The sequence below is a fragment of the Populus euphratica genome, unplaced genomic scaffold, assembly GCF_000495115.2.
Source record: "Populus euphratica unplaced genomic scaffold, PopEup_1.0 scaffold170.1, whole genome shotgun sequence".
NCBI classification, from domain to species: Eukaryota; Viridiplantae; Streptophyta; class Magnoliopsida; order Malpighiales; family Salicaceae; genus Populus; species Populus euphratica.
In genome coordinates this window covers 287,345-305,636 of record NW_011500051.1, presented here as the reverse complement: position 1 = coordinate 305,636, position 18,292 = coordinate 287,345, and the positions used below count along the sequence as shown (strand labels likewise).

The following is an 18,292-nucleotide window of genomic DNA, read 5'->3' as shown; positions in this document are numbered from 1 at the left end:
AACCGAACCGAAACCGGTCGGTTTGACCCGGTTTCGGTTCGGTTTCGGGTTTTTTTTTCAAAAAACTTTTTTCCGGTTTGGTTACTTTTTTTGATAAAAACCGAACCAAACCGAAAATGAACACCCCTACTTTTAAGCAGGCACATAAACCAAGTGTAAAAAATGTTTGTGACCTTGGGCTGACCTAGGGGGCTCATCAACTTGAAAGCTGTTTGAGAACAGACAAATAGCCAGGTGTCTTTTTCCTTCTTTTATTTAGGAAAGAAGTATAATAAGAAACACAAGTGAAAAACTAACAGAAAGGAGAATGGGAATAGCAGGTACTCTTGTTTTGTCCATGCAATTTCCTACTGATAAGTGTATATGCCTCATTAAAAATGTTCAGGAACTTCAAACTTTAAGCTCCATGACACATTCAAGCTGCACTTGCGAGCCCCCATGACCCAAACCTAGAAGAGCTCAGCTCATGCTTGGAGAGTACAGATACTGGAAAAGAAGTTGCAAATGCATAAGCCTAACCAAGCTAGCCCAAATACTTACAATAAGCAGCTTTTTTTTCCCAATCCCTGAATTTTTAACCTCTAAAAGGCTCTCTGTGTTTAGACCAGATTCACCAGAAATGAGCAAAGATGCCAGATACAAAGTTGCAAATGAATAAGCTGAACCAAGCCACCAAACAAGCTATAACAATAGCTTGCAAGTGGCAGGACTCTTTTCTCAGTCCCACATTTTCTCTAACCTTTAGAAGGTTCACTGTGTTTAGACCAGGAGGACGGCCTTTGCTTTCCTGTTTCTCTGACATATCAGTTACTTCCAATATTCTATCCTGTAATACCAGCTTTTGAAACATCAAAGTAACCTGCAATATGTAAAAATATGATACAGCTTTTCTGTCAAGATAAAAGCTAAAACTGAGAAAATCTAGGTTAAGGAAAAGAAAGTCTCACATCCAAGTCAAATAACTTGTGACGTTCCCATTCTAGTTGAAGTTCATAGCCATCTACCATTACGTGAGGGTGCAAAGCCCAAAACTTTTCTGGCTTAAAAGTAGTAATTTGCAAATACCTCTGTACACAAAACCCAAGGGTAGGAGTTTGACACGGCCCATATCTGAAAGACGAGGTGAGTAAGCATGATTAACTGATTGCTTGAGGTAAAATATTGGAACAAGATGGAGTTCATGTCCATACACAAACATAATCTAAAGTTAAGTGAAGTGCATTTGCAATTTAAAAAAAAAAAGACCACAGTCAGAAATCTGCAAAGCAAGCTAGACACTTTGCCACCCCAACCAGGTGAGCAAAGAGGACAAAAAAAGAGCATTAAAGACAACGAAGAATGCAGTCAATAGATGAAAGAGAACAATAAACAGTTACTAAAGAGTGTAATTTCCTATGAAATCAATATAGTAAATTGATATATAACAAAATAAAGTGACTAAAGGGAAGGATATAAAACCCAGAATCCACTAGGCTACCCTTGAAATTCATAAAGGGCACTTCTTGCATATATAAGAAATTAAGGCTCCTGAAATCCCCAAACACTGATAAAGCAGAGACAGCAGCGGTACCAGTAGCATGGCTCGTGTTTCTTCTGAAGAATGCTTCAATATTTTGCTTCGTTCTCATTTATCAGTTGTTTAACTAAAAAATAGGATATGTTATTGCATGTAGTACAAAAGAAAGAGGAGGAAATAAAGGGGTAGGATGGATAGAGACACCTTGTGAATCAAGGCAAAAACAAGGCTCTTGAAATTTAATAGAATCAAACAAAGATTTCATGCCTTGATTAGTGCTCAAACTTGTCCAGTTTCTTGGATTTCATCCTACTACTTTCAATATGGGTAATCAAGACCTTGAACACTAGAACATCCAAATGTGGTCCTAAAAAACCAAGGTAATTTGGAGTTTTGACTGTTGACCAAATTTTTAAAAATATTGAACAAACTGGTGTCAACTTGGCAACCCATGCATGATCATAGCTACCCTCAAAAAGACCCTAAGCTTTGGCCTCAACATAGGAGAGGTGGGGCTTTTTCCATATAAAAAGGTGGTGTGATGTGGGCGCAATGTTCCCTACTGGAGAGTGTGGGATAGCCTGCCTACCTTTCCATTTTTTCACCAAAAAAAACTGGCACCTATACTATTTTCATAATATTAATTAGCTATATAATGGAGAAGCAGAACCCACTCTAAAAGGGTTGGTTCTACTGCAACATCCATTTTTCTAAAACAGAAAAAAGAATAACAGAAGAAAGTCTATCAAAGGCCATTTTCTCTCTTTACCATCACTTTTTCTCCAAGTAGTAGCATAAACTAGAAGGAAAAGATGCGTGTGTGAGTGCGCTATTTTTTTTGGCCACTGAAATTGCTGTGACAATGGAAACAGAAGTATCGAATAGAAACAGGAAGCTGGATTCATGGATCTCCCATCTTCAATTTCACTCAAGTTCCATATCACAAGAAAAAAAATTCACAAACAAATAAAGCAAACAGTTATACCAATCAAACTCAAAGTATCCCAGTCAATGGCTGGGATGCTTTGAATTGACTCAAAACTCCTGAAGCAGCATCAGCCCAACATCTTCCTCACAACAAAGTAAAAAAACCCAATGTCTGGATTGTTCTTCAAACCCAGTGCTTTCTTTCCACAGGAGAGAGAGAGAGAGTTAGGAGGGGCGAGTGGAGCAGGCATATACTCTCTTCCTTGTCATGGACTTTAAGATTGTTCCTAGAATGCTAAGTATGGTGGTTAAATGAAGAACAAGAATGAAGGAGAACAGAACTTCACCTAGAACCAATATTCCAGATGATCTGTCAAATGACATCATACTACTCTGTGAATCATCCACATCCAAACATCAGTTACTTTTTCTTTTAATGGTCAAAGCTACCAAATCAACAAATTGTATAATTTAATCCAATGATGGGCACTTGGAAGAAAATGAAAAGATTCATCAAAATGATCTTTAATTTTCCCTAACCTTCTCTGAGTTCAGAGATTCTAGACTACGGAATAGAATTCCTATTGATGCATGGAACTGGAATGCATCAAGAAAACAAAGCATTACAATGCTAAAGACAACTGCATGATAAACTATAATAAGAGAAGAAAGAACCTACGAGATAACTCTGGAATCAAGATTGCCATATTTTCCTTGGAAATAACTAGTTTGAAATCGTGTGAATGCAACGCCAACTTTCAAATCTATCTCTTGCCGAGCATCCACAGCCAGTGCCTCATATTCGTTGGGTTCAACTAGGCAGTTCATCGCCTTCAAAATGTCTTTCTCAGTAACTGAAGAAAATCGTGCACGATAAACCTTTCTTCTATCATCATTTGCTTGAAAACCGGTACACTGAATAACTGTATAAACAATGAACTTTCACTTATTATGGCAGATAGAGATAGTGAAAAATTATAACTGTTTTATACTTGTTTTATGTAGCTAACAAAGTCTTGACTAAATTCCAACAAATTCTAATTTTGAGGTCAAATATTTGGAGAAAATTATGACGGCCAATTTTGTGAAGAAAGCATGTGCATCCAAGCTCTTGGTAGTTGATACAGTTAACATAAATTTTAGCAGGTGAGAAATTTATTAATAAGCAAAGGCAACATTTTTGTTAGTAAGTCCAGCAAATGGTAGCTCCATTGATTTTCTAGAACAAAAAAAGTGTGTAGGTAAGCTGAATTCTGATAGAATAAAATTTAGTAATATGTTACCCAAACTTAAGACACATTATAACGCACATACACTCATTTGCATATGTGAAGATCAGCCTCCAATTATACATCATGCAGTCCTTCTAAGTAGGCTTCCTTTCCATTTCTCAATTGCATATCTAAATAGCTATATTACATATGATGTTTCCCTCTTGGTAAGGACAGCAATGTATCTTTGTTTTTTTAGTCCATGAAAGTAATGAATAGAACACCTGCCTGTGGCGGAAATCCAAAACTCAAGCTATGGGAGGCATGAAAAACAAGACTTTTTTGGTCTGCAAGAATCCAACTGCCATTTCAGATTTAATTAGGTTCTTCAAGTCTATTCATTGCAAATTTCCTATTTACCACCTTAAAGTCAAATCTCACTTTTGGCACGGTGAGTTCAAGTAGCATAATTATTTGGGTTCTTCAATTAAGGTTTCAAACCAGTGGTTGTGATTTGCTGTTTTCTCGGTTATGATTTAATGTTTTTAGGGTTTTTGATGGCAGTCTGTTGTAGTGGTCCAGATAATGGTTTCTCTTCTTACTCCTATACAAATAACCAGCTATGTATAATCAACTTTTACACAATCAAGTCCACAAAGACACAAATATTTCAAGTCTTCCCCACTTCTCAAGGCTGATTAACCACTCTGTTCAGACCCTCATTTTTTTATTAAGTATTAGAATTCAAATTTATTAGATTTCCATAAAAAAATCAAGTACTATATAACCATGAGACTTGCATCAAAACATTCAAAAGCTATAAGTTACCTTCAAAGCATATATTTTCTCCTTCACGATCACAGTCCAACCACAATACTAAATGACTGCAACCACGAGCTTCTTGACTTAAATGCCTACAAATATGAGCCTGCAACCATGAGCTTCTTGACTTAAATACCTACAAGCATTGAACCTTGACACCTAGAAACAGTCAAATTATTCTCTGAAAAGAAGACTTAAACCGTCTGCATAAAAAAGTTATAAAAAATCACAGTCCGCGATAGTTGTGTTCTCAATAACTGTTGAGTTCTACATGTATTTGTTTAAAAACAAAAAACTACTCTATAAGTTGCAACTTGCAAGCAATATAAGAAAGCATTTATTGAAAGACATTATCATGATCACAACGGATATTGCATGAGTTATAGGAGAAAGCAGCCAATGCACGTGTGAACAAGCAACTGATTTGGCATTGCGTTTCGGAAGCGTTTTTGAAAAAATTTGAAACATTTTTTTCTTTAAAGTAATACGTTTTTTATGTTTTCAAATCATTTTAATATGATGATGTCAAAAATAATTTTAAAAAATAAAAAAATATTATTTTAATGTGTTTTGAAATGAAAAGTACTTTAAAAAGCAACCGCTACCACATTCCCAAACACATATAAATTGATGGATACCACAACATCAAATTTTTACATGCAATGAAAATGTCACATGCACTGTGATTTGAGATCTTCGCACAGACCCATGGATGAAGTATTATGATTGACATTTAAACTCGTAAAGAAATTGCAAATAGATGACAAGAGCCAGCGTTACCTTTGGATTTGCTTCTGTCTTACGAATTGGAGCTTGAAAAAGATCAGCAGGATCAGTGGCGGCCCAGTCTTGATATTTTGCTGGAAAATCTACACTAAACTTGCATAAGAAGAGGGGAAAGGGGGGGAACACAATAAGTAGTGTGAAATAAGCTATTGTGGCTAAGATAAGCAAAGCACTTACAGCTGAACCAAAACAAATTCCATTGAATGCTGATATCCATATAACATGACATAGATAGCCAACACTCTACTTGTTTAGTAAAGGAACTGTCATTTAATTGCACATGTTCAATACACTTATGAGCATGGTATCTTCATTTTTAACCATATGCCAGAATCATAATCTATCACACGATGCAAACAAAATCCCACAATCCTATACTCACAGTGGCGCTCAGCTATGAATATTTATACCTTTTCAACCATTGCCCCTACGAACTATAAGTAATGGCCAACGTCCAGGAGAAATCCCTAGCTAAGCTAACAGCCAATCCCGGATAACACACCCTATTGATGAAGTTAAAAAAAAAAAAATCATTTCTCCAGCACCAAGACATGTCAATTTAAAAAAAAAATTGAAACAACAACATGTTAGAAAAACTAACCGAGTCGTCCAACAAAAAGCAAATAGGGAACCCTATAACTTTCAACCCCCATTACTTTACACATAAAGCCAAAACTAATGGATCAGCAGAGCAGGAAGAGAGAGAAAAGGACCTGAAAACATGTCCAATGACTGAAGTGACTTTAAAGGATGCAGGAAATCCATTAAACATTCCTTCAAATTCATGAACCTCGGTAGTGCCTTTCCTACTATGCATCTGCACCATGCGAATAAACTCGGAAAAAGGAAAAAAGAATAGAAAGAAAGCTAGGGTTTGAGAATCAGAAAACAGAGGTAGAGAGTGTCTTTTACTTGGCCGCCGGAGATTGTAGAAGCAATAGATAGAGCGATGCTAGGTTTCTCTGCAACCTGTCATAAGCAATCATTTCGATAAGAGAGCTTCTTCTTCACTACAAAGAGAGAGAGAGAGTAAAGTAGTGATGCTTACCATGAGCACTTTGGGAGGGGCCATTTTTTCGAACTTGGAGTCTCGATTGGTTTAGCAGAGGAAGGACACTTCCCGCTTATATACGATCCAGTGACGGGAGGCGCCTGGTATTCAGCTCTGGTAGTTTTCGTTGCCTTGGATTGGACTTCTGGATGTAAAACTTGTTTGAGCCCTTTTGCTTTCGTCATAGAATGGCCCAAAACTAATTTTGAATTTTGCAAACAGGTCCAATGCTCAGAGACCAAGAGGCCTTGGCCCATCTTCTATCTATCTATAGATTAATATTCATATGAAAATCTGACAAAATAGCAAAAAATGTTCTTACATAATAATTCAAAATTAGCTTGTCACCGCGCTACGCTATGGATTTAAAATTAATTTATAGCATCATAAAAGAATATTCTAATGACATTGATATATTTTTAGATATCATAATTGTTTTTAACTAGAAAACACAAAGATATTGTTTGTGTTTAATAAAATAAATTAAAAAATATATATTAATCAATAAACCGATGAAGTATTGTTTATACTAATTAAATATTAAAATAAAATGCTAGTTTTTCTTCTTAAAAAAGACAATGCTTATGCAAATATTTAACCTTGACTTTTCTTTTTAATTTAAACTATTTTTATTTTATATTAGAGGTTTTTTTTTTCAGTGACAAATTATTTTAATTTTCATAAATACATTATGTAACCACGTTTTATTTATATAAATTATTAAAAAAAATAAGGATAAATTATAATAATATTTTTTAAATTTTAAAAAAATTAAAAAAATAAAAATAACTATTATTTAAAAAATTGTACTCAAAATTTTAAAAAAAAACAAAGAGAGCATTGATAAAAAAAAAACTAATGAAAATATATATATATAAGAGAGGATGATAATTAAAATTAAAACTAATATATATATATATATATATATATATATATGTATGTATATGTATGTATGTAAGAGAGGATGATAATTAAAATTAAAACTAAAAAAAAGTGGTGGGACTTGAGGGCTGTCGGTCTAGGTACGCTCTCTTGGGGCATGCATGGGCCTAGATGCAGTATTGGTTGCTCAAGTTTTTTTTACCTCGAAGCGAAATGTGATACGACGTCTTACCTACATTTCCCAATCACCTTAAAAAATCTAACTCAGTTTTGTGACTTCAGCCTTTTTTACAAGAAATTTTAAATACACTAAATAAAAAATTTATTTATAAAAAAATATAGAGAAAAAGATTGAAAGATTAATTACAATAATTTTTTTAATGAATTATAATTTTTTTAAAAATAACTAGTATTTTAAAAATGTTCAACTACAGCTTTTTAAAAATAAAAGAAAGAGCATTGATTAAAATTAAAAAAAAAAACAAAATGTGAAAATTAAAAAAAGGAGGTATTAATTATTATTTTTTCAAATAATCAAAACTTAAAGAAAAACAAAAGATAATAAGTGTTATTGAACTTGAAAAGTCAAGCCCATGCACCTGGCTAATCCAAGAAGCCAAACATGCCTAGCTAATTTTATTTTTATTAATGGAGCCGGTGACATTTTTTTTTCTTAGTTGATGAAAAAATTAATCATTGTGAGAAACAATTTTTTATCCTTTATAATTTTTTCTAGTCATCTTTGATGGTAAGAAATACTAGATCCCAGTTTTAGGATCGTGGAAACCTATTTTTGTTATTTATTTTCATTTAAAAATTAAAAACATTTTAAAAGTCTTTATAAACTCGTTTTCAATCACAAATCAATCCTTAATCTCTCCTAGGAACAAAAATTCATTAAAAAAAATTAAAGTTGTTGATCTTCCTCTTCTTTGCATTGTGAGAGGAGAAAACTATTTTCATCAAAAAGCTCCACTTGTAATTTATTGACACCAAGATTTTAGAACTTTCTCTCTCTCTACTTAAATTTAAGGGATTGAAAAGTATAGCAAATTAAATGTTAAAATTGACCATATAATAGATAAACTGAAAAAATAGTTAGCAAATTGCAATTTTCCTTGCCAATATAAAATGGGATTTTTTTTTTGTTTTTTGCCTTGCCAATATAAAATGGGATTTTTTTTTTTGTTTTTTGCTTTTTGTTTTTATTTTTTAATTTCTATTTTTGACCATCGATAAATTTTTATTTAACAAAATTGATTTTCAATTCAATCTCATAAATCTTTTTAACATTTGTGTTCATGAGAAAATACAAATATAAGTAAATATTGAACTATAAAACCAAGATCATATAATTTGGGAGGATTAAGTTTCATTTAAAAAGTTTAAGGATTAAAATGCAAAAAAAAACATCAAGGTTAAAAAATCTCTAAACACTTTGTGTGCATGAGAAAATACAAATATAAAGAAATCTCAACCCATTAACTTATTTATTTATTTAAACATGAACAATGATCACCAACCCACACGTTTTGATATATGTTGATCACCAACCCACACGTTTTCATATGTGTAATAATTTTCTATTAACTTATTTATTTATTTTCTTAAAAAAATTAGGGCTATAAATCAAGTAATATAAAAATATTAAAGATTTTATTTAGAAAAATATTTTAATTGTGTTGATAAGGAAATCATGAGATAAATGATGAAATTATATTAGAGAAATGATGTTTTTTTATGAAGGATCAAAGCTATGTTTGTTTAAAGTGTTTTAAAAAATAATATTTTTTATTATTTTAATATATTTATATTAAAAATAAATTTTAAAATAATATTTTATTGTTTTTAAAATTAAAATACACTTTAAAAAATTATGGTCCGATGTAACATCAAACACTACCTACGTCTCTAACAAAAACATTTCTCAATTAATTCACCATTTATTACAAGTTGCTTAAATAAATTTGTTACATTTTTTTTTCTGATGATCAAGGCTAATTCTGAACAAGTTTAAACATGAAATAATATTAAATATTTTTTTTTGAATTTTCAAGCAACTTTAAACATGCAACTTCATTTTAATTTGGTCCATCCAGAGTGTAAATCTTCCTGAGTGTGGATGATTAATTATTTGAATAATTTATTTTTAAAAATTATAAACGATGAGAGAAAGGCAACAACCTCCCAGCAACCAAAAAGTGAAAAGGTCAACAAGTGATATAAAACAAATAGATGGCAGCCTCGAGGGCCTCCACTCACTTATTTTATGCTCTCCTTCTCTTTATATTATCGTTTGATGGTATGGAAGAGGTGACTTTAGGATTATATTAATATTCACAACTAATTAAGAACAAAAAAGTATATATTAACAGCAAAAGCTGTGAGGGTTGCCGGCTATATGCTTCCATGTAACGATCATCTCCTTTGTATTTAACCCCACAGAATATTCCCATGCAATGGCCACCCTGCCTTTTTTTTTTTAAATGGTGTTTTTAAAAATAAATAATAATGATTTTTTAAAGTGGTTTTTATTTAGAAATATATTAAAATAATATTTTTTATTTTTTAATATTGGCCTATCAAAATGATATAAAAATGCTAAAAAAATTTATACATTTTTGAAAAACTCTTAAAACATAAATATGATTTATGGCAATCTCTTTCGAATATGGAAATTTTTATTCAAGGGGGGCAGTTCTACACAATCCATGTCGCCTCCTCTTTGGTTTTACTAGGCTCCAACCCCGAGACGAAAGAGTAATGCGCTGCTATCGGGCCTTGCTTTGCGCGTTACGAGAGGCTAGAGCAAAAAGTCTTTCGCCCACAGTCCGACGGAGGGGGAGGGATGAAAGTCAAGACCGCCCACAGGCAAAACAGAAGAAAAAAAATGCAGATTTATGGTTTTCATGATTTTACTTGTTGGCTCTCGTGATCTTTTTTTTTTTTTAAATATGAAATATCCAGATTACGTTTAAACTAACATCAGTAACATAAAAAAAACTGAAAAACATATTTTAGCTTGCCCTCCTTATAAAATATTATTATTTTAATTTTTTTATATTTTATATTTTTTAATTTTAGTTTTATTTTTCAACATTAAATTTATTTTATAAATTTTTTATTTGATTATTTTTCAACATTAAATTTATTTTATAATAAATTTTATAAATTTTTTATTTGCTTTTAACAAAGTCATCACAAACTCATAACATGATTTTTTGGTTTGTTTCGGTTCACTTTCTATAAAATTATCATCATTTAATAACTCAGGTTATGGGTTTGGTAGATTCATTCAAGTTATTTTTTATGTTTTTTTATAATTATTTTTTTAATAATTTTATCTTTCAACATTAAATTGATTTAAAATTGAGTTTCATAATTTATTTTAACATATTTTATATTGGGTTATCCCGATTTCTTAACATGGGTTTAACAGGTTGACTCCAGTTATTTTTTTATTTTTTTAACATTAATATTATGTTTACAGAAAATTAGGCATCACAATTTATTTTAATTTTTTTATAGGGTTATTATAGTTTCATGACCCTTCATGCAGATAAACGAATTAACTCATGTTAGTTTAAATCGATAATAAATATTATCATCTTAATATTTATAAGAAAAAAATATTATCTTAAATATTTATTTTGAGTTAAACTAAATTTTTAACAATTGTTTAGGTTGCATTTAAACCCGTCAAGTTAATCAGGTCATATCCGATCAATCTCTGAACAATTTAATTTTTTACTGCTAGAAAAAATATTAGCAACACCTCGATGTTGTTTATGTTACAAACTAATAAACATTATTCAATAAAATATTTTTTTGATAAATTTGCCCCTTGGTCAAAAAACTATTGAGCTAAGATTTTAGGGCATGATGATCTTTTTATCATGATTAAATGTAATTTTTAAAATGTTCAAGGGTATATTAGTTTTTTCAACTCTTTAGAATAATTAAAATACTTAAATATCCTAGGAACAGAAAATAATAATGGCTTAAGCCTAGGGTTTTATGTCTTTTTTAATTTTTTTATCAGAGTTAAATTACTTATTTTCATCATTGTTTTTCTTATGTTAATGTCAAGTTAACTTATGGACATTCTTGTATTTTAATAAATAATAATATTTATAGCATGCATGATTATATACTCACCAAACACCATCTTTTCTAGTGATGTTTGAAAGGTCTTGACAAATCCCCTGTTATAGGGCAACACAAGTATTGAACGCACCTTTAGTTTGGTGTCAGATGAAATTTTTATTCCCTTCTTTTCTTTATCTACATCAAATTCCATGCTAACCCCTTTAAGATTTTCAACACAAGTCGAAATGCTCTGAATTTTTTACATAAGAAAACGAAGATAATTTTCTACAACTTTCATATTTTCAAGTGGTTCCAATTATGACGTTATCAATGACGTTTTGGACAGACAAAAGAAGATAAGGATTGTCACCAAGTCAAGAGTTGGTCACCTACTCATCAATTAGTCATCAAATCAATAGTTCCTAATTTTGACCTATAAAAGGAGGCATTTAAGTATCTTGGTTTCTAAATCAAGATCATGCTCTTGCTTTCTTTCTTTGTATTTTTTGTGCTGTTTATGCTTTGCTTTCATTAATATCAAGTTTATGTCTTTCATTTCCTTTCCTTTACTTAGTTAACTTTTATCTTATTTATGTTCTTATTTTGTTTATTTATTTTTCTTTCTTTCATTATGTCTAGCTAAGTTTATTATGTCAAGGTGAAAAGGCTACACTAATGGTGTAAGAATAAGTATAATGTAAACTTAATATGGACTTTAATGTTTGATACTAACATGTTTTGTATTTGTTATCTTGTTCACTCTTTAATACTTTGCTTGTTAAATGACTAATCTACATTTATGTTGTATAACACTTGGTACAACAAATGCTTGGCACTTTCATAGCCCATAATGTATGGTATAACCGACACCTGAGCTATGAAAGAAACTTGATTTGTTGTTAACATAAGTTATAATCATGAATGCTTGACGAGATTTACAAGTATTAGCATTAATCGAATAAGATGACTAATGTAATAATCTCCCTGTGGTTCGACCCCGGTCTTTCCGGGTTATTTATTACTTCGACACTCCTGCACTTGGGAGAAGACATCAATCTTTTAGTCGTGTCACAAAGCTATGTTTTCAGTGTTTTCAAAACATTAGGATTTTAGATTAATTATCAACAAGCTTAAACACATGAATAAGAACCAATAATTGATCAAAAAACCATGCAAAACATAAATCCAATGTAATCTTCAATGGATGGATATTAAATCCAGAAATCCAGAAAACCCAATAAAGGCTTAAACCTAGAAAATACATCAAATCCCAAAGTAAAATTTTAAATCCAACTCAAACAATTCATATACAATTATGCACTCATGCTTAAGCTTTCAAGATCAACAATAAACACGTAAAACTTAAAATGCATATGATTTAAAGCTTATAACCTACTATGAATATACAAACATGAACATATGATATTCTTATTAATTCAAAAGTTCATTCAACTCCAAACACAACATTAAAATGATCTATATAAACTTTCAAAACCAAACAAAAACATTAGAATAAGCAAGCATCACTACATGTCTTGTTTTTCATATAATCAACAAACCATAACATATATTTTTCATATATAAAAACAAAGATTCAAGCATTAAAAGCATATTAGTGATCATCAATTAAACATCATAAATACCAGATTATCAATTAGAACTAACAAAAATATTGCTACATATATTCAAAAAAAACTTGAACATACATATAAAAACAAATTATAACATGGTCGAATTAAATCAAAAGCATCTTGAATAATACTTGAATGAAAGATTTAAATCTTAAAACGCAAAGGGGAGGGTTTTCGTCAATAAATTCTACCCTTTCATCAAGTTGAGTAACTTACTTTTAAGAGATGATATCAACTGGTTCTTATCCGTTTTGCTTGATTTAAGCAAATTTTAATAACTCTTTCCATGTAGCTTTTAACTTTCTTCAACATAATATTTTTTTTCTTCCTTTCTGTTTTTTATTCTCTTTTTTATTGCTAGATTGGTTTTTTTCTTAAGATTCCTGTTTTTTTTATGGCTTTTCTTTTTAGGATCTTCCCAGGATTCCTTTTTGGTGAGCTAAAAAACAACCTTATACATGCTAATCAAAACCATAAAATGGCAAGACTATGGTGATTTTACCAAGAATTTGTTTAAAAAAGGTTCTTATTCATTCTCTTTAACCTTTATAGAAAAGGTGTATTTTGTTTTTTTTTCCATCTTTTTGTTAGCTAAACCTATCACAAAAAAGGTAATCATAAAATCTAAACAGTTATGGTGCTTTTATTTTCAATCCCAACTGATTAAGTGAGTTATTTTAGAGAAATTATTGTGATAAACTAGATGTAGATGTTGGATGAGAGTGGCTAATCCTTATAAAAGAAATATATATTTACTTAATCCTTATAAAAGAAATGTATATCTATTATGGAGATTTAATCTTATCTAATTTTGAAATTTAAAACTCTATTCATGAAGGATGAAGGATGAATATTCAATTAGCTTAAATATATCCAATGTTGATTAATGTGGAAATATATGAGACAATTAGCTCAAGGGACAAGTCAATTGGCTTATCATTGCCCACATATTCAGGATTAGAAAAGTGCGAAGGGTTATTAATAACTAGAGAAAAATTATTAATTCCTATTTCTTATCTTGTCTCTTCCTAAATTATTGATTGCTATGGATTTTTTTTTTTTTAATATATCATACACCTCTTCCTAAATTATTGATTGCTATGGATTTTAATTTTTTTTTGAATATATCATACACCGGAAGATGAAAATAAAATTAAAAGGAATTTTGATTTTTCTTCAATTTAATATGTTTTATAATTTTTCTTTAAAATTATCTTTTATTTTTCTTTTTTTTAATACATGTTAGATATATTTTATCTTTTTCCTTTTATTTTTTAATTTTTTTTACGGCATGTCAACTTTACATAGCGTGGCAATCCATCCGTCACTTGAAAATTGACCGAAATACATAACATTAAAGAAATATTCAGAGTAAAAACATTGAATAAATAATTATTTTTTTAAAAAATCACATTAAAAAATATCAAAAAAAAAAAGATACGCAATATGCCATGAATCTAATAAACCAATAAAGTAGATCAACTTGGCTTCGGAAAAAGAAGCAAGCCCTAAAAAAAGCATTGTTTAAACTTTAAATATCTCAATATGAGAGCGAGAAATACTGAATAAAATAAAATGACTCAGCCCAATCATTAACCGTCCTGCCATGGATGATTTCTCTCAAGCTTTGATTGGAAGAGACTTAATTAATTAATTAATTAAAACTAGAAACCAATAATTAATCAAATTCAAAACACGCCGAGGGAGACGATAAATAACAACTGCAGGGTGTCAGATATTTTAATTTTTTCAGAAATTAAAAAGAATTTATCTCGAAATCTGGACCCATTGACCAGTTGAGAAGCAACAGCTGGCACCGAGGAGCATAAAAGTTCTGGTCAAGATGCATACGAATGTGTGCACTCAATGATTGAAGGTCACGTTAGTGGTAGTTCGGGGGGGTTCGTGTTTATTCAGCCTCCTTTGCCGCCATTGAATTCATGAGAGAAATCTTTCGTGGGGTTCAAAGAAATTGCAACTTGCTGTGATTCTATGGATTATAGTAGCAGTAAATGAATTATTAGCCCTTTTTTTTTACTATTTTTTTTTGTAATTTTTATATTTTCTAGTTACAGAGCACATATCCTTGCTTTTCTTTTCTTTTTTGTCTTTTTATCAATCTTTAATTCTTCTTTCCCCCGAATGCTGGTATGGACCGAAGTTCTAATATGGTTTCAGGGCTTTGCAATATTAATATATGATTGATTATAATTTTGTATATTTTATAGTAACTATAGAAGTTTTCAGAAAAAATCATTAGAGGAATGTTTATAATATACATAGTTTAGAAAGGTAACTCGGTTTACAAACTAATAAATATTTTTAAGAAATTAAAACCATTATATTTTTTTATTAAAATATTAGTAGAGTTTGCCAAGTTTTTTAATAGCTAGCATTGATCAATCCATTTGGAAATTTCTTATTTTTCAGAAGCTCAACTAAGATGTTCAAGTCTCATTTTGAATGACATTTGCGGCTTTTCTTCCCTCAGGATGCATGTGTGCGCGTCTATTTATAAAATGACCATATATATATGGTCATTTTATAAATCATTTCATCAAAATAAATTAAGAATAATGCAAGAGATTGTGTATAATTATGGGTCTAATTTAATAAGTCAATAATTTTCTATATATTTTTATTATTTTTGGGATCAACGTCATTAGTTTATATTTGTTATATTTTTCAAGGTTTTTATTTATAGTCAAAATAAAGTTGTAGGCTAGCAATGACTTATAAATTTTATTCTATAAAATGTATTTTTTTTCCTATTTTCTTTTTTCACATGGCAAAATTTACCCAACATTCAACAAGGCTAATAATTAATAAGACGATAAAAAAAACTGAGGTAAGGTAGCTCAAAATAATCTATGCTTGAGAGACTAAGTTCTTTAGTTGAACTCCACTAATTTTTTTTTGTTTAGATTATGATGAGATAACCTTCTTGAAGCATGGGATGATTGATATAAAAGCATCCTTAAAGAAATTCTTATGCAAAGATAAAGGATTTAAGGAATTCTCATAAAAAGTTTTAAAAATGTTTGAAGGATTTGCATTACTGATAAAGATAGTTGAGGGAAAAAACTCTTATTGCCATATCTAATTTATATTTTTTTAACCTAGCAAGGGGAATTTAGATGGACTTTGTTATTGTTTTCATTTAGTTTTTATACTTCGCTAATATTTTTCTTGCTAGAGATGTAACTTTCAAACATAGAGTTTACCTTACTTAAGAGTTTGACATCATTGTTTAGGCCTTAACCCCTTTATCTTTGTTGGCTTGTTACACAATCGTGGTTTCATGAGTTTTTTCACTCTGCAATGAATTTTTTTTGCATAGATTTAAATTGTTTTGATTAAATTAAGATTTTTATAGGTAATCTGTATTATTGTATTTTTAGATAGTCTAGAAGAGGTTAAATCTTATATTTAAAAAAAAAATTATATCAAGTCCAATACTTGCATGTAACTTACAAACTCGACTCGTGTAGAATAAATGGGTTTAACATTTATATTTAGCAAAACATTTTATATAAACTTGTTAAAATTTAAAAAAAATTCGCCTATAATTAAATTGATGGTGATTCTGATGAGAGATGCTAGAAGCCTTTTTTATGTGCAGGATAGTCTGAATGAATCCAACTCCTATAATTAGAAATGTTTTTAAGAGCAACTCCTTTACATAGTTTGAATGGATCTAATGCCCAAATATTCTAGGGAGACTTGAACTTTAATCATTCTTAATAGTTGGAACTCTCTCCCTGCCCGAAACCGAGAGAAATGAGAACATAGTAATGACTTAATAAAAATTGATAATTTAGCTTAGCTTTTGCCATTAGAAATGCTATTTTGTTATAACTATCCTTTCTCTTTTGGTTCAATATATAGCCAAGGCATTCCTTCCTCGTATCATACTCGAAACTTCTAAATTTACTTTTGTGTTTATATCAATTATGTATTTTAATTGCCAGTATGATTAATTAATCTTTATGTATTTTAAATTTGATTAAATATCTCCTGCGGTTTTTAAATTTGTCAAATTAACCTAATAAATAACTTATATTATGTCTTGATTCTATTATGCATTCGGGCATAGATGATGTTATTGATTATCTTTTATTTATGAGATGAGTTTTTTATACCATGTAAAGCATGTATCATTAAATAAATTGTTTTAGAAATAATAAATGGATGTACCTTAAATTGTCTTAGAAAAACAAATTTAAAACAATTTATCCGATGATATTGGCAGTCATGTGAATATAAAAAGTCATGTCATAATGAAAAATATTTATAAGTTACCATATAATTAGCATTCATAGTTAACATGGATTGAATAAATTGAAATAACACATATAGTAATTGAATAAATTAAAAAATATATATAAGAGTAAAAATAAATGGTTAACACAAATACAAGGATAAATCTAAGAGTTTTGTCAGTTCAAACAATAAGTATTAATTGATAAAAGAATTTCTGAATTAAACGAATTATAATGCGAAAGACGATGCAGTCGAGTCTTCAAACTCCATTAAAAAATTAATATCAATGCCATGCTGAACTTAATTATCCAAGAGATATTCCAATGGGCCAAAACCATCCGCTCATGGTGATCCTTTTTAATTCAGATAGCCTCGTCCTTCCAAGGTTTCTGAGATAGCATGTGTGTGCATACCAGTGGCAGCTAGCCTATCAGGGAGGGATTAGGCTGCGACTAGAAGGAAAACGGTTGGGCGGTGGGCGGTGGCGGGTGGCGGTGGACTAATTAAAGCAGTGAAGGTTGGCGATTATTTGATCAAACCCCTTGCATGCATGAATTCGTTTCAACCACTACACGTTCAAGAACAGTGCTTTCTCTGTCGACATAAATTCCCTCTGGTCATCTTTTATTTTTATTCAGTCGATGGTAAAGACGTACGTGAACCACGTAATAATTTGAATTACGCACACACAGCCTTCAGTGACCACATTCATGGAATTTAGATATAGTTTATTATTTAGGACTTGTTTATTTCTGTATTTCAAAAATATGTTTGCATTCATGGAATTTAGATATAGTTTATTATATTATTTGCAACATTAATCATATGTATTGTTATAATCAACAGCAAAACAATTTAGTTTCTTCTTCACACAAATAACCGATAGATATATGAGCTGGCTAGTTATAATCTAATGTTCATGCACAATATTGACAAGGCTAGCCGGCCACTTCACTTCATTAGCAAAGAGGATATGTTATCATTTCAGCTGTTAAGTTTCAAACATCAAATTAAATTGTAAATATATAAAGTGATTTTACTCTCCAAAAAATCTACAAATATTTCTGATTTAGGACTTGTTTATTTCTGTATTTCAAAAACATGTTTGAAAAAA

At 30.3% G+C, this 18,292-nt stretch overlaps 1 protein-coding gene across 2 annotated transcripts in view; it reads right to left on the bottom strand.

Annotated features, from left to right (window-relative positions):
• The window catches only part of LOC105107691 (DNA topoisomerase, type IA, core), a 14,991-nt gene extending 8,592 nt beyond the window's left edge, over positions 1-6,399 (bottom strand). Inside the window, exons 1-8 of one of the 2 annotated variants that reach the window (XM_011001712.1) lie at positions 6,311-6,399; positions 6,175-6,231; positions 5,976-6,079; positions 5,257-5,350; positions 4,483-4,582; positions 3,123-3,366; positions 948-1,110; positions 740-859 (exon numbers count right to left, since the gene is read on the bottom strand). In XM_011001712.1, coding sequence (XP_011000014.1) covers positions 740-859; positions 948-1,110; positions 3,123-3,366; positions 4,483-4,582; positions 5,257-5,350; positions 5,976-6,079; positions 6,175-6,231; positions 6,311-6,334 — 906 coding nt within the window. In that variant the 5' untranslated portion in view covers positions 6,335-6,399. Of the gene's footprint in view, positions 1-739; positions 860-947; positions 1,111-3,122; positions 3,367-4,482; positions 4,583-5,256; positions 5,351-5,975; positions 6,080-6,174; positions 6,232-6,310 lie in introns of those variants that run through there. The other variant, XM_011001713.1, reaches the window with a different exon arrangement.
• Between the last annotated feature and the right edge of the window lie 11,893 nt (positions 6,400-18,292).